At 35.7% G+C, this 17020-nt stretch overlaps 1 protein-coding gene across 3 annotated transcripts; it reads right to left on the minus strand.

Moving 5' to 3' along the window:
• Positions 1-47: 47 nt before the first annotated feature.
• Positions 48-17007, minus strand: LOC131947985 (uncharacterized). 3 transcript variants are annotated; one of them, XM_059309434.1, is made up of 14 exons: positions 16881-17007; positions 13879-14051; positions 10995-11153; positions 10790-10849; positions 10505-10609; positions 10243-10365; positions 8230-8402; positions 7646-7718; positions 6880-6964; positions 6123-6261; positions 5826-5902; positions 5225-5369; positions 4744-4904; positions 48-3382 (listed from the first exon to the last, which is right to left on the minus strand). In XM_059309434.1, the coding sequence occupies exons 2-14, from the start codon at positions 13963-13965 to the stop codon at positions 2076-2078; spliced, it is 2694 nt and encodes an 897-aa protein (XP_059165417.1). In that variant the 5' UTR covers positions 13966-14051; positions 16881-17007; the 3' UTR covers positions 48-2075. The 3 variants fall into 3 exon arrangements, with proteins under 3 accessions (XP_059165417.1, XP_059165426.1, XP_059165408.1); XM_059309443.1 differs by lacking the exon at positions 16881-17007 and adding an exon at positions 16724-16764; XM_059309425.1 differs by lacking the exon at positions 16881-17007 and having other exon boundaries at positions 13879-14290.
• Between the last annotated feature and the right edge of the window lie 13 nt (positions 17008-17020).

The following is a 17020-nucleotide window of genomic DNA, read 5'->3' on the forward strand; positions in this document are numbered from 1 at the left end:
TTATTACAGATCACTGGTTCAAAAACAAATTTAAAAAAAAACCTGTTTGAAATGCATGTAAAAAAATAAAAATGTTGTGACTAGAATTACACAATGAATATAAATCCTCAAGTTTTTTCTTATGGTTTGACCAAATTTTTTATTCTTTAAAATGACTAGCTATATTGAAATAAGATTTAGATACAAAACATAAATCTAAAAATATATTTATGTTACATAATTTCTGAATAGTTTCTGATTGGAATTCAAAGAAAAACAGACTAGTTTTTATATGTTCATATAGAACTAAAAAAAATCTTTGAATGAGATGGTAAAATAAAATACAGATAAAATTAAAATGTGACAAACATTCACAAGACAATCTTCACAAAAAACAGATAGAACAGACAACATCTAGACATTTGAACTCTGTCTAATATAGAGATCTTACTTGGTCAAATCTTCAAATATCTAAAGATTTTAATTTGGTCAAATCTTCATACATCTACTTCATAGAGATCTAAATCTTTATCAACAAATATTTTGTTGACATACACAAACCAGACAAACATATTGCACAAGGTTGTTGCCATGATGGAACCTAAAAATAGAGGTCACCTAGGTGTAGAGTATCACATAGTTCATGGATTGTAATATACATCTAATATAACACAACGGATATTAGTTCACGGATTGTAATATACATACATAACACAACTGATATTAAAAATTTCATGGAGAAATTATAAATACAACAGAAATCACAGTTCTTAATTTATATATAAATGCTGGTGAATTTAAATAAAAATAATTGGTCAATATTATTGTGCTTATATTCTAGTTGTAATATTACTTTATGCTTGATATTTGTAAATGTTTAACTTTACAGAAGAGCTTTAAGTAATCACTGTGTCTGTACAGTTTCAAAACATATCCATCAAATCTTAAGATTTAATAACCTTAGTGGATCAACTAAAAAATGGAATAAACAGCATACAAATTTGGCCATTTCTATAAATACATTCACAAATCCACTTCACATTGTAACACTTAAGACATAATGGGTTAAACCTTCAGTTGATAGAACAAAAATTCTGATTGGATACCGGTACACATAATAATTGTAACATTTTATACAAAGTTATTGCCCACTGAATTAAAAATAATCTCGATATAAATAAATACTGAATTATTATAATTTATCTATAAAGCTCAATTGATAGGACTAGAATAAACTTTTAATACCACTGTCTGAAGAGTTACATCAATTGTGACAACTGCAATGCTCTATAGAACAAACTTCCTAATTTAGCAACATATTTTATGATAAAACAGTTTGGACATTAACATGAAGTTACTTTTGGAATGGTCTGGTTGTGTCAGGTACAAGTCCTGCTCTGCTCACCATGCTAGAATTTTATTCCTAGAAACAATATTTTGAATATTCATTCCACAAAGGTCAAGAACATTTTGTAATCAATAATTTTGGTCTCTTGTAAAACAAATCTAAATTGAGAACCTACAAACATCACCATCCCAAACCACAGGACTGGTGTCTAATGATTCAACCAGCAACCTACAAACATCATGACTGGCTCGTGTCACCACCCCAACCCCCAGGACTGGTGTCTAATGATTCAACCAGCAACCTACAAACATCATGACTGGTTGGTGTCACCATCCCAACCCCCAGGACTGGTGTCTAATGATTCAACCAGCAACCTACAAACATCATGACTGGTTGGTGTCACCACCCCAACCCCCAGGACTGGTGTCTAATGATTCAACCAGCAACCTACAAACATCATGACTGGCTCGTGTCACCACCCCAACCCCCAGGACTGGTGTCTAATGATTCAACCAGCAACCTACAAACATCATGACTGGTTGGTGTCACCATCCCAACCCCCAGGACTGGTGTCTAATGATTCAACCAGCAACCTACAAACATCATGACTGGTTGGTGTCACCATCCCAACCCTCAGGACTGGTGTCTAATGATTCAACCAGCAACCTACAAACATCATGACTGGTTGGTGTCACCACCCCAACAGCCAGGACTGGTGTCTAATGATTCAACCAGCAACCTACAAACATCATGACTGGTTGGTGTCACCATCCCAACCCCCAGGACTGGTGTCGTGATGATTCAACCAGACAGCAGGACAGCTGTCCTGACTCCTGTCCACCCAAACTGACCTACTGATATCTTCCCTATCACTGACCGCTGAAGTTTCCCTATCACTGACCACTGAACTTTCCCTGACATGTGTTTCTTGATCTGCTGCACCACTGGCATGGGGAGAAACAAAACATGGCTCGTCAGAGTCTGGCACTGAACTGCCCAACAAAACATCTTCAACATCTGCATGAAAAGGTTCCATGTTTGTGAGAATATCCTGAGTATGTAAACTATCAGATTCTGAGCCCGAATCTTTGGGAACTTCACTAACAGCAAGATCTGCATGTTCAGGTACCTGCTGAAATCCTGCGGCCTCGACTACCTGCAGAAATCCTGTGGCCTCGACTACCTGCTGAAATCCTGTGGCCTCGACTACCTGCTGAAATCCTGCAGGCTCTGAGACTGTCAGCTCACACAAAGGTTGAGCACAATTGTCATCTGGTTGCACAGTATCACTAGGGTCACTGGGTTGTAGGGATGGATGGTCAAGGAAGCCCAGATCTACCTCGGATGTGTCATCCATTTGTCTCAAGTCATCAGTGATGAGGTCACTGCCCACAACATTAGTCACCTGCTCAATCACAGTTTGGGCAGGAAGAATCTCACCTGTCTCAGGTGTGGTGTCCACTGAACTTGACACGCTACCAAAGTCATCAGTGATGTAGACGTTGAGGTCCCTATGAAAATCACTGACAACCTGCTCTGTGTCCGACTGGTCTACAGGTTCCCCTGCTCCAGGTGTGTTGTGAACTGGCGCCACATCGAAGTCATCAGTGATGTAGACGTTGAGGTCCCTGCGCCTAACAACCTGCTGGTCCTCTGCTTGCCCTGGGTTTCCCTGCAGTGCCTGAGATCTCTGCAACAGTTTTGTGGTCACGTCTTCCAGAAGGTTTTTGAACTCCAAACTGGTCGTTTCTTCTTCGTCTTCATCGTCCTCAATGCCATTAAAATCATAGTCATTAAAATCCTCATCCTCTTCATCAGTATCCCTCCTCAGACACCTCTGGATAGCTGCCTCTCTTTCCTCCCCATCAATATAGAGGTGTGTGACACTGCTGGGTGACTGGTTCCTGTCTGGGCTGTCCTCACCATGGCAACCAGGCTCAGGGCTGTCCTCACCATGGCAACCAGGCTCAGGGCTGTCATGACAACCCAGCAAGGAGCGTAGCATGGCCTCAGCAAGAGCTACCCTAGCAGCCCCAGCAGCATCTGAATTCACATCTGGAAAATAGTTTCAAAAGTTCAGATGTCAACCATTTTAGTACTGTCATTAAGGTTTAAGGAAACATCAAAGTTTTACATCATATAAAAAATTACATTTTAGTTTTATTTTTATCTTCAAAGATTCTTACAGCAAAAAATAACAATTTATAGATATTTGAAAATTATGATAATAATGTAATATTTAAAATTTAATTACAATGATCTTTATAATTCAAAATGTCAATAAAAGGGGTAAATATTGCTTAATCAAATTGTTTGCAGCAAAATAAAGAAAACACATTGTAGCATGACCAAAATGTTTTACTTGAATGATGAAGAAAAAACACATTGTAGCATGATCAAAATGTTTTACTTGAATGATGAAGAAAAAAAGGGCCTGTACCATGATGTTAGAAATGAGTGCACCAAAAAAAAAAAGTGGAACCAGTTTAAGGACTAACAAAACAAGCCAGGACAAGGATGTGGACATCCCTGGTGAGAGAAACCTCAAAATCCAGATTTAAATTAGTTGTAATCAGAAAAAAAAGTACCATTAGGAACAAAGTTCCATCTTTCTCTGAAAAATAAGTTAAGGTTTTTTTTTTGTAAGATGTAAATTTAATGAAAATAGTTACAGGGAAAGCTAAAATAGAATTTTGTTTGGTTTTCAAGTTTTAGAACACATAGCAACTTTGGAATGGTGAAGGGATCACAGATTCTGACTTCAGTCCTGCCACTTAACATTTTAAATCACATAATTAATTAAATTAAAATGAGCACATAAATGATGGATTAGGGTAAGAATATCCCAGCAGAAACCAGAGAGTCCCAGATTATATTTGGGCTGTCATTAGTAAGGATGTACTTATTGGAAAGCAAGGAAACAAAATAAAGTTATATGGCAAATAAAAAAAGAATTAAAGACTCACTACAAAACAATTACAGTAAGATCATAAATATCTTGTTCTGTAGATTAGCATAAATCAAAATATTATTCCAAAAGTAAAACCTGGCTAAAGTTATTTAGTTAGTACCGTCAGTAATGATACTTGAACTAACACAACACTAATCCTAGCCGTAACTTACTTAGAAGGGTTAGTCTAATTATTAGTGACATTGGCTGATGGAATATGTGAGAATGACTAACTGATAAGAGCTCATCATAAAATTTAGTAGAGAAATAATTTGCTAGGTAGGAGTTAACATTCTAGAGAAGCTTCACAATTTGTTCTTATTATTGCCCCAGTCAAATATTTCACTTAGTATTTTTGAAAGATATTGTTGAACAATTCTTTAAGTATTTTTATTGTTTACATTTTTTTTGGCCACTTTTTGATTGTCGTACATAAACACTAGTTAAAGAAGATAGCTGGCCTTACCAGAGAGTCCTAGGCCGGAGTCTGTGTTGCCAGCTGCACCAACATTTGTGGCTGACTGATCACATTTCACTGAGACTTCTTTGGAGGGCAGAAGGTCCAACTCCTCAAGGTCATTTCTGCTCAACTGGTTCAGCTTTTGGTGCACTGGGCTACTTGTTGTGCTGGGGTCAGAGGTCAGAGTTCATTTAGCTGACACAAACTTGACACACTACAGAACTAACACACTAAAGAAAAGACCTTTGGAAAAGTTTTATTAATTAAGATATTTGTAATAAATATCTGCAACACAATTTCTCTTGGAAAGGCTTATCATTTGGTTTTGGTGACTAATTTTTTTTGCTTTTCTAGCTCTTGATTGGATAAAAGAAAACAAGATGAATCCAAGTTGAGTGAATATCATGAGGTTAAGATAAAACCACACTGACTATATCTATTTGAGGAATACCAGCATGGCTGTTGCCATGACAACCTGAAAGCTCACCTTGTAATGGCAGAAGAAGTCTCAGAGAAGTCTGAGATCTCCTGCTGAGGCTCCGAGGCATCTGTAGACTGAGAGAACTGGCGGGGGACCAGGGTCTTAATTTCCTCACACTCTGCTCGTAGTTTCTCCAGGTTAGGGAAGTGACCTGGTGGGTTCAAACTCTGGTTAATCTTTGACTTTAGGGAACATAATTTTTTATGTTAATCTTTGATTTTAGGGAAATTATTTTTATATTAACCTTTGACTTTAGGGAACATGTTTTTTATAATAACCTTTGACATTAGGGAAAATTTTTTTATGCTAACCTTTGACTTTAGGGAACATATTTTTTATATTAACCTTTCACTTTAAGGAACAAATTTTGTATGTTAACCTTTGACTTTAGGGAACATTTTTAGTGTTAACCTTTTACTTTAGGCAACATACTTTTGATGTTAACTTTTTTACTTAAGGAAATCCATTTTTGAGGATAGCTTTTTTACTTTAGGGATCATAATAATAAAAGATTCAACTTTTACTTTACGGAACATATTTTAAACCCAAGTAAAGATAAAAAGCCATGGCTTTCCTAGGAGGGCAAGTAGATTGTGTGAAAGGTTACCTGAAACACTCCACAACCCAGAGACCTCTAAAGTCTTCAGCTTTTTCTCCAGTTCATTGACCCTGTTACCCAACAACCTGGGAGACAGTGATGGGAAAATGAGGCAAAGGAAACCAACAGTGACATACAAACAGCAAATTTAACATTAAGTTAAAGGTTTGAAATTTACAGGATCTGGAAATAGATCACAGATTTTTCTGTAAACATTTTACTTTATTTCAGTTATAAGCTGTGACAAGAAAAGTGTAAATATCAAATAACTTAAGACTAGCATGAACAGTATAAAGTGTTAGTTACTTGTTAGTTTTTCTCTGATGGGATAGTGCAAGGTTCTTGTCATTGATGGTATCAAGTAAAGCCCCACACAAGCCTTGTAGGTCTGCCATGGCTTGTGCAGAGGGAGTTATGGAAGATCTGCACTGCATTATCTGTTGAACTGGTCAGATAATTGGTGTTATGGTCAGATAATGGGTGTTATGGTCAGATAATTGTTGTTATGGTCAGATAATGGGTAGAACAAGTAGGGGGGGGGGGTTATGGAAGATCTGCACTGCATTATCTGTTGAACTGGGAGCAAGTTAAAAAAATAGATGTTAAAGAATAAAACTTTGATGAACCAGGCAAGAAGTTTGGGGAGCAATTTAAAGAATAAAACTTTGACAAACTGGTCAAACATTTAATGAGTTAAAAAATAAAATCTACTTTTCGATAAGAGTAACTCAATTTGAACAAAATCATGGTCTGATCACAGATCTGAACAAATCTGTTCAGGTAAAGCTATGAACAGTAACATTACACATTTAAACATATGGACAGTAACGTTACACATTTAAAGATATGGACAGTAACATTACACATTTAAACATATGGACAGTAACATTACACATTTAAAGATATGGACAGTAACATTACACATTTAAACATATGGACAGTAACATTACACATTTAAAGATATGGACAGTAACATTACACATTTAAACATATGGACAGTAACATTACACATTTAAACATATAGACAGTAACATTACACATTTCATCAAACTGCTGAAAATACCTTGTTTTTGAGTGATCACAAGTCCATCATTTCGATTTTGTCCCAACTTTAATACACCTTTGGTTTTCTTTTTTTCTAGAATACTCTGAAGCAAGAAGTCAATTTTAAATGATAAAAACAAATGCAAAGTGAAATGAAGTTACCTTTCCGAACCATGGGGCAAGTGAAGTAGAGTTCACCTGTTTTTGTGAACTTAGCATATGAAGGGATAGTGTGATCAGCACTATGCCCATCAATATTTACTTTCCCTAATGTGAACGGCTGAACTCAGGGATAATCTATTGAACTGTACCCGGATTTGAACTAGCGTCTTTCTGGCTAGCAGTCAAGTGCTCTACCGCTATGCCATCCCACAGAAACAAGAGTGTTATTTTCTTCCACATTTATTTTTACAATTCATTTGTTAACTAAACATTATGATAAATGAAATGGGTTATCTGCATAATGTTTACAGCAACATTTAATCTACAAAGAGAAACCAATGAAATGTTATTTGATTTGAAACTTTGTTTTATCTTGCCTAGATTGGACTTAAACATGGCTAAAACTTTGTTTTATCTGGCCTAGATTGGACTTAAACATGGCTAAAACTTTGTTTTATCTGGCCTAGATTGGACTTAAACATGGCTAAAACTTTGTTTTATCTGGCCTAGATTGGACTTAACATGGCTAAAACTTTGTTTTATCTGGCCTAGATTGGACTTAAACATGGCTAAAACTTTGTTTTATCTGGCCTAGATTGGACTTAAACATGGCTAAAACTTGCCTTGTATTTGGTTACTGTTGCTATGGCCATTGTCTTCTCTTCCTCCATTTGTTTTAATCTTTCCTGTAGATACCTAGAAAAAACATGCTTGATCAGTGGTTTTATGGTAATGATATAATAACTAGTTATTTCCATATTTCAAATTTTTTCAGGAACTGGCCATTTTAAAAGCAAATTAGTTGAAAAACAGGTTTTAGAAAACCAGCAAAGATTTTAATGAAATATTCTTAACATAAGATCCAATAGGTTTTACTTTATGAGCAATCAACTTGTACCTGTACATACAATGTGTTAAAAGCAGTCTAAAAACACTTATTTTCTACATTTGATCTATCCATGTCAATAAATTCAAATTTATTTTTCATAGATTTAGCTACCAAAATATTTTCTATTGCTAAGCCAACAATATCAACATAAGCACACTTTTTCTATGAACTAAACTACACTTTCACAATCAACAAAAGCATTATGTTGCTATCAACAAAAGCACACTTTTACCATCAACAAAAGCACACTTTAACCATCAACAAAAGCACACTTTTGCTATCAACAAAAGCACACTTTGCACATCTTTTACAGCTTACTTATTTTCCATAATTAATCCATCGATATCGACAATTCTTTTTTCATCTCCCCCTAGTATGTAGTTTAGTTCTGTATTCATTCTTTCAAACTTGGTGCGGTATGCGTCCCGTTCAGTGACCAGCTCTTCCTTTTCATCCAACACCTGTTGTAGGTCGCGCTCAAGTTGGACATACTGAGAGAATGGATGAAACTTGTTACTCACATATCTATTTGGGTCAGAACAACAGACCGCCATTTGACACAAATGTACAAACATTTTGTTTAAGCGTTTAACTTGTGATGTCTTCTAATGCTTCCTGTCACCTGTCACTGCTTTAATACTGTACTGCTGTACACCTGTTTCTACATTTTATAGCTATTTATTACAATCAGAATTAGTAGAGTTAAGAAAATACAGAAAACAAACTTCCTTTACACTATTTTAGCATATAATGTTTTGGTTAGTTTGATGGGAATTTTTCTGTGTATTTGATGTGGCATTTCAAATTATGATATGGTTAGAACTATCTCCAGCCGTCACTGCTTTTTCCTTTAAAGCTAAGTATGCATTAGCTTGCCTAAGGACTGTCAGGTTTAAACATTTAAACACAAATTGTGCTTCAACCCACCTGAGCTGATCAACCCACCTGAGCCGATCAACCCACCTGAGCTGATCAACCCACCTGACCTGATCAACACACCTGAGCTGATCAACCCACCTGAGCTGATCAACCCACCTGACCTGATCAACACACCTGACCTGATCAACCCACCTGAGCTGATCAACCCACCTGAGCTGATCAACCCACCTAAGCTGATCAACACACCTGACCTGATCAACACACCTGACCTGATCAACCCACCTGAGCTGATCAACACACCTGACCTGATCAACCCACCTGAGCTGATCAACCCACCTGACCTGATCAACACACCTGAGCTGATCAACCCACCTGAGCCGATCAACCCACCTGAGCTGATCAACCCACCTGACCTGATCAACACACCTGACCTAATCAACCCACCTGACCTGATCAACACACCTGAGCTGATCAACCCACCTGACCTGATCAACACACCTGAGCTGATCAACCCACCTGACCTGATCAACCCACCTGACCTGATCAACCCACCTGAGCTGATCAACCCACCTGAGCTGATCAACACACCTGACCTGATCAACCCACCTGAGCTGATCAACACACCTGACCTGATCAACCCACCTGAGCTGATCAACACACCTGACCTGATCAACACACCTGAGCTGATCAACACACCTGACCTGATCAACCCACCTGAGCTGATCAACCCACCTGAGCTGATCAACCCACCTGACCTGATCAACACACCTAAGCTGATCAACACACCTGACCTGATCAACACACCTGACCTGATCAACCCACCTGAGCTGATCAACACACCTGACTTGATCAACCCACCTGAGCTGATCAACCCACCTGACCTGATCAACACACCTGAGCTGATCAACCCACCTGAGCTGATCAACCCACCTGAGCCGATCAACCCACCTGAGCTGATCAACCCACCTGACCTGATCAACACACCTGACCTAATCAACCCACCTGACCTGATCAACACACCTGAGCTGATCAACCCACCTGACCTGATCAACACACCTGAGCTGATCAACCCACCTGACCTGATCAACCCACCTGACCTGATCAACCCACCTGAGCTGATCAACCCACCTGAGCTGATCAACACACCTGACCTGATCAACCCACCTGAGCTGATCAACACACCTGACCTGATCAACCCACCTGAGCTGATCAACACACCTGACCTGATCAACACACCTGAGCTGATCAACACACCTGACCTGATCAACCCACCTGAGCTGATCAACCCACCTGAGCTGATCAACCCACCTGAGCTGATCAACACACCTGACCTAATCAACAAACCTGAGCTTATCAACACACCTGACCTGATCAACCCACCTGAGCTGATCAACCCACCTGAGCTGATCAACACACCTGACCTAATCAACAAACCTGAGCTTATCAACTTACCTCTTCTCTGCTAGCCTCCAGCTGACTAACTAAATCCTCCCTCTCATGAGCAGGAAAGTGCCGAGTATTTAATCCTTCATCAGTAGTGCCCACCCTTGATCTAGCTATCTGTTCTCGTAGAAGCTAGAATTTTTTTTTTTCAAATGTTATTACAAATTAATAACAATCTAAGTAAATTAACTAGTTATCAAGTAAAGGTATGAAAGTTTTACTAACAATGCACTGCATCTCCATATCACAAACAGAACTCTAAAAAATGTACCTTAATGTCTCCCTCAGCATCCAGTAATTTTTGTTTGAGATCATCAACTTCAAATTTGAAGGATTTGTTGGCCTCTTTTGTATCAAATAATAAACGAGCCAAACTCTGAAAAGTTACAGGTAACAGATGGGTGGTAATGTACAAAATATTTAAGTAAACATTTTTTTCTTATCAACTATATGTTGATGTTTTAATACTTAGAATACTAAAAATAACACAAAGGTACTTTTTTTTCAAATGATAAAGAATATAAAATTAAAGAAATGAAAGTAGCAGTATAAAAACCTGTGTTTGAATATCTGAGTAAGTCTTAGGGTCTAGCTCTATATTGGCAGACATTGGCGTCTGAAAAAAATAGGATTAGCACTGAAATTATTTTTTTTTTGTAGATGAAAATACAGCTTTTTGACACAAATTAACAAAAAGGTTAGTATTTAAATTTTTTAAAAAAATTTAGCAAGTAAAATTGTTTAAGTTTTAAAATACTTACATCCCCTGTGAGTTGTCGTTTGACCATTTGGTAGCGATCACGAAGCTGTTCTGCCATCAGCTTGAACTGATCCCGCTCACTGCGACATTGATCTAGTTCACGGCTTAAAATTAGAAGAGCTTCACACTTACTTTCCAATTTTCTACGACAAATCTGATACTGAAAAAAAAAAATCATTTGACACTGAAACATTAATGTCAGGACAGGAATATAAATTTAATTTAATACCTTAAGCATAAAAACTTCATCTGTTACTGGAACTTAAAAAAGTTCAGTTAAATCCTGGCACATACTAATTCATATCATCATGAAATCGATTTTAGTCTCATAATTTTAATGGAATATTTAAATTTTTTATAGTTGTCTTGTTTAAAAAAGCTGCAAACAAACATTATTTCACCTTTAGGAGAGACATCCTTGATAAGAAATCCCTAAAGTGGTAAAAATAAATATCTTGGATCCTAAAAGATCAATATTTGAAACATCACTAAGAGCTTAAAATAAAAAGATGGAAACTATCACCACACTGTGAAGATCAGAAACATCTGATACAAGCCAAAAGTGAACTAGATAAGATGGCTAGCTGGCAATAAATCAGCTAACGTATAACAAATTTTTTTATGTTAAATATCAAACCTCCAACAGCTTTACATTGGAGTGTATTGGATAAGAAGGAAAACCAGTGCTAAAGAAACATTACATACATCAATAGCCCAACATCTGTCAATTGTGCAACACATTTCTTCATTGTTTTTTTTTAGTTCAAACCCAAAAAGATTTACTACAAGTTTTAAAAGCTGCCTGAGGTATGAAGAAAAGAGCTGGCAACATTTAGTGAAACAGCTTAAAATAAATGTTGCATTAATAATTTGACAAACCAGCTCTTCAAAAGCTTCATTATTAAATCTATGTATTTATCTTAAAGAATATTTTTTTTTCTAGATTAATTAAAAAAAATGAAACAAAAATTTAAAAATTGGTAATATATAAATTCTTCAATAAATTCTTACTTTGTCAGGTAAAAACCATCTTTTGTAGCCTACTTGAAACATTTTAACAACTAAAAGAGTGTGTTAACTTGAAAGTTGGAGTTTTTCAGGCCTACAGGCCATTACTGAAGCACAATAAAGCTAATTAATACCCATTGTCAAAGTAACATGTTTAGGCTGTTTGATTAATGATCTTTTATTATAGGTCAAAGGTCATGTGTTTTCCCAATGGATCTCAAATTTCAGCTGGAATAATATTTCAACGCATGCATTACCTCTGCAGTAACATAGTTTACTCAAAAAACTTCTCTCCCTCCAATACAGAACAACTCAAAAAGCTTTTAATTTGTATGTTTGAGATAGAACAAAATAAAGATGTAAGCATTAATCTGTTTTAATCTTGATGGATAGAACCTCTGTACCCATAAGCTTTAAGGCCAAAGCTGGGTATGCTACAGTAAGAAATAAGGTAACATTAACCAATAGTGATTTGTTTAGTAATAAAATAGGATGATATTTTTTTTACACAATTGGACAAAACAGTGGAAATAACATGCTACTTTATAGTAAGTGTTGCTAACATATTGTTGTGATCAGTTTGTGAGAGTTATTGTAATCTGTCTATGAAAGTTATTACATAATTTCACTTGTGTAACTGTTTGTTATATAATAATTTAAAAAGTGATCAGTCAATGTCAGTTATTACAAGATTTTACTAACTTCACTGTTTGTTATATGATAATTTTTACAGTGATCAGTCAATGTCAGTTATTACAAGATTTTTACTAATGTCAAGGTTTGTTACACAATAACTTGTACAGTGATCAGTCAATGTCAGTTATTATAGATTTTATTAATGTCACTGTTTGTTATATAATAATTTTAACAGTGATATGTTAATGTCAGTTATTATAGATTTTACTAATGTCACTGTTTGTTATACGATAACTTGTACAGTGATCAGTCAATGTCAGTTATTATTGATTTTACTTAGGTTTGATCTCCCGTAGTTCAATTTGACCCAGGTTATTGCTAGCTCTGCACATAATTACATCACCAATTCGAATACCATAATATCCCCATTTCAATCAAATTAGTTATATAAAATTAGTTTTTACAAATAATAATGAATTTGAAGTTTGCTTTATATCTCTAGCTTTGCACATAGATCTAATACATCACCAATACGAATACCATAATATTTCCCTTGCACTCAAATGAGATTGTTTATATGATTGTTTTGAGTTTATATTTTACTCAATGCATCAAGCCCACTTGCTTTGTTGAGGCCACGCCGGGGGGACGTTCTGACCGGGATTCAAAGGGATGACTCAAAATATTGTCCGTTTATTGGTTAATTCTGGTAAAACTCCCAGCAAGTCCAATTGCTAATGTAACCCTATACTAACTAATAATACTATAGTGACAGAAACAGTGTTTCTTCCAGACTTTTTTCTCCGGGGGGCACTTGAAATTTTCAGGGGGGGGGGGGGGCGGTAGACTTTCTTCGGGGGGGGGGGGGGGGGCGGACACTGTTAAAAGTATATATTTTCTATATAAATTATATAAATTTCATTTCGTTCGGGGGGCGGTAAAAATTTTTCGGGGGGGGCTTTGCCCCCCCAAAGAGATGCCTGGAAGAAACTCTGGACAGAAAAAACTTGTGTTGTTATGTTGTCTTACCAGTACATTCAAACTATTGTTTTAGTAATTATGTTACCCATAGCATACTGCATAGATATCTAATAAAACTTTTAACAGAAGAGACTATTATAAATGTATATATTATAAATAATAATATGGCATCAGGCATGATTATCATTTGAATGAATTATCATATGATTATCATACAGATTATCATATAGAGTGGTAAAAAATACCCTTTCTTTTCTTACCTCTGTTGTTACACTGTCCAAACGACTAGTCAAAGCCATCACATCATTGTTTACAGAACATTTAGATATTACATTTTGTGAAGCCATGATCTGAACATAAAAGTTTTCAACTGTGTACAAAAATGGCTGTCCAAAGGAAGATTTCACTTTGCAGTCCTGAGTTCTGTCTTAATCTTATTAAAATAGTAATTTTAATATTACAGCACTTTTATCATTCAGTCAACTGTTATTTTTAAACAAAGTATTTAGAGGTCATTCATGAATGACATCACACTTTGGTTAAATGATTTTTACCTCCCTTCTCAACGGCACACAAAGTCAGACCCCCTCTAAAATTAAGTCACACCTCAGCCTACCACTCCCTCTACAGTACTTTTTAAATTGCAATAGTGTGTTGTTAGTTGTCACACTTCATGAAATCCCCCCCCCCCCCCCCCCCCCACAAGTGTGACAACTTATAGATGACCCTAAGTAATAGTATTATATTTTTAGTACTAGGTCCAAGTGTGGCTACTTGTAGGTAAATGATCTCACCCTTCTTGAAGTGATGTGTGTTCAGAAAGTGTGACATCAGACTTCGACATTTTTAGCAGTTATTTCACATAATAAAAATATTTTTTTTTTACAAATTGATCTTTTAAATCATTTAATATTTCACTGTTTTTTATATAGGCCTATATACATCCTGGTTTAAAAAAAAAAAGTAATTGGCGGAAAGGGGGTGGTGGTATGTTGAAATGTGACATCATTTGGCGTGTGACAATAAAGTTAAAATAAATCATAATAGGCCTATAGATCTCTAGGGCTTGTAAACCTACACATGAAAAAATGGGATTAATAGAAGATCCCTGGTGTAGGCCTTTAGTACAAATACTTGACAAACACAATACAATCTGCATAAAATTAAAATGATAATCCTAAGACTCCCATGAGTTTCAGAGTAAGACCTAAGACTGCCTAAGATTATAAGAATGAGCACTGCCACTAGATAATTGCATTGATTCTAATACATTTTATTATAAATAAGTAAATGTTGATCTGTTTAGGTTCGGCTTGGTGGAGTCAGGCTAGAGAGAATATAATATATGAATATTAGGTAATCTATCGTTTTAGGAACGTAAAATCGCCAGCGACTAGTAATGTGAAAAACAGATGACTCCTTAAATTTTAATAATTATTTCACATTTTGAGGAGGATTTTTGTTTTGAAAAATACAAAAATGTTTCATTATTTCATTTATGTACCTGTTTTTAAACAATTGAATAAAAAATTGTCAGTAATAAATAAAGACTAGCCATGTTTCAAACAGATGCAACCATGCTCATTTACAATAGCAGCCATCTTGTTTATTTTTTTAATATTGTAAACTTATAGCGCAAGATTAAGGGGAAGCCACTCTAACTTACCGATGGCCACTTTTTATATTGCAAATCCTGCTCGCAAACACTGCCGTTTAAAGTTAATTTCTTGCCTATATTGATATATTTAGCCATTGATTTGGGTTTATTATTCATTTATCTATAATATATGACACAAATATATCACAATATACTTCTATTAAAGCATTGACAAAGAGGTAACTTTTTCGTACATTACTAGCTGCGGGCGATTTTACGTACCTAAAACGATAGATTACCGAATATTAGGCCTAGGCCTATATATATATAAAATTATATATATATATATATACATAGGCCTATGTATAATATATAAGGGATGGAGTGGCCTAGCGGTAGAGTGCTAGTTTGCTAACCTGTGAGTCTCACGTTCGAGTTTCAAGTTAGTAAACCGTCCCTGAGTCCACCCAGCTCTGATTCGTACCTAACTCACGTTAGGGTAAGTAAAGGTGGCTGAACATAGTACTGACCATAATATTATATAATTATTCATAAGCCGAGGTCACAGAAACAAGTGAACTCTACTTCACTTGCCCGTAAACCACCGGGTTTGAAAGGGATCTTTACTTTTTAAAAAATCTATAATATATTCTAGATATTTAGATCTAGATAAGATAGAATCTAAACTCTAAACTAAACCTTCAACTTGTCTAACCTACTCCGAACTTGTTTAAGTCAAGTAGAATCTCTAGAATCTACATTACTCAAACAACAATCTAAAATCTAGTCTCACTCTTAGAATTTTAGGGTAATCTATCGTTTTAGGTACGTAAAATCGGCCGCGACTAGTAATGTGAAAAACAGGTGACTCCTTACATTTTAATAATTATTTCACATTTTGAGGAGGATTTATGTTTTGAAAAATACAAAAATGTTTCCTTGTTTCATTTATGTACCTGTTTTTAAACATTTGAATTAAAACTTTTCAGTAATAAATGAACACCAGCGATGTTTCCAACAGATGCAACCACGCTCATTTACTATAGCAGCCATCTTGTTAAAGTTTTATTTTTATAGACATATAGCGCGAGATTCAGGCGGAAGTCACTCTATTTTACAAATGGCTGCTGTTTATATAGTAATATATAGCAAATCTTGCTTGCAGACACAGCTGTTTAAAGTTAATTTCTGGCCTATATTGATATATTTAGCCATTGATTTAGGTTTATTATTCATTTATCTATAATATTTGACACAAACATATCACAATATACTTCTATTACAGCCTTGACAATGAGGTAACGTTTTCGTACATTAATAGCCGCGGGCGATTTTACGTACCCAAAACGATAGATTACCAATTTTAGATTGATTTTGTGAATAAACTTCTTTGTGTAGTAATGAGTAATGTACTGTAGATCTAGGCCTACTGCCTACTTTTAGTACTTAGGCTTAAATCTTAATTTAATAGGCCTAGTACTTGTCACTTGAATTTTATTTTAATTTACCAGGTTCTTAAATCTAGAATTTGAGTCTAGAGAGAGTCTAGACTACTCTAGACTCTAGATCTAGATTCTAGATCTAGACTAGCTGCTAGACCTGTACTCAGTACTGTTCTTGTTCTAGATCTATCCGCTATCGTCTATCACTATCTTCATGGTTTACATTTTACAATTAGAAATTCATTCTGCAGCCCGATGATCAGTACAGTAGTCATGGACCAAAACTAACTAGATCTAGATCTATAATTATTAATAAACTAGAATCTAATTATTTTATAAAATGTTGTGCGTTGCTGAAAACAA

Source organism: Physella acuta, unplaced genomic scaffold, assembly GCF_028476545.2.
Source record: "Physella acuta isolate Inbredline_101_S28 unplaced genomic scaffold, ASM2847654v3 ptg000058l, whole genome shotgun sequence".
In the NCBI taxonomy this organism is placed as follows: domain Eukaryota; kingdom Metazoa; phylum Mollusca; class Gastropoda; family Physidae; genus Physella; species Physella acuta.

Excerpts from the sequence above, each read along its gene's own strand:
- LOC131947985 (XM_059309434.1), bottom strand. The coding sequence starts at position 13,965 with ATGGCTTCACAAAATGTAATATCTAAATGTTCTGTAAACAATGATGTG. Across the intron at positions 10,610-10,789 it reads ACTCAGATATTCAAACACAG|AGTTTGGCTCGTTTATTATT; the intron begins GTTTTTATACTG and ends GTAACTTTTCAG. Across the intron at positions 5,903-6,122 it reads CATCAGAGAAAAACTAACAA|GTTGTTGGGTAACAGGGTCA; the intron begins GTAACTAACACT and ends ACTGTCTCCCAG.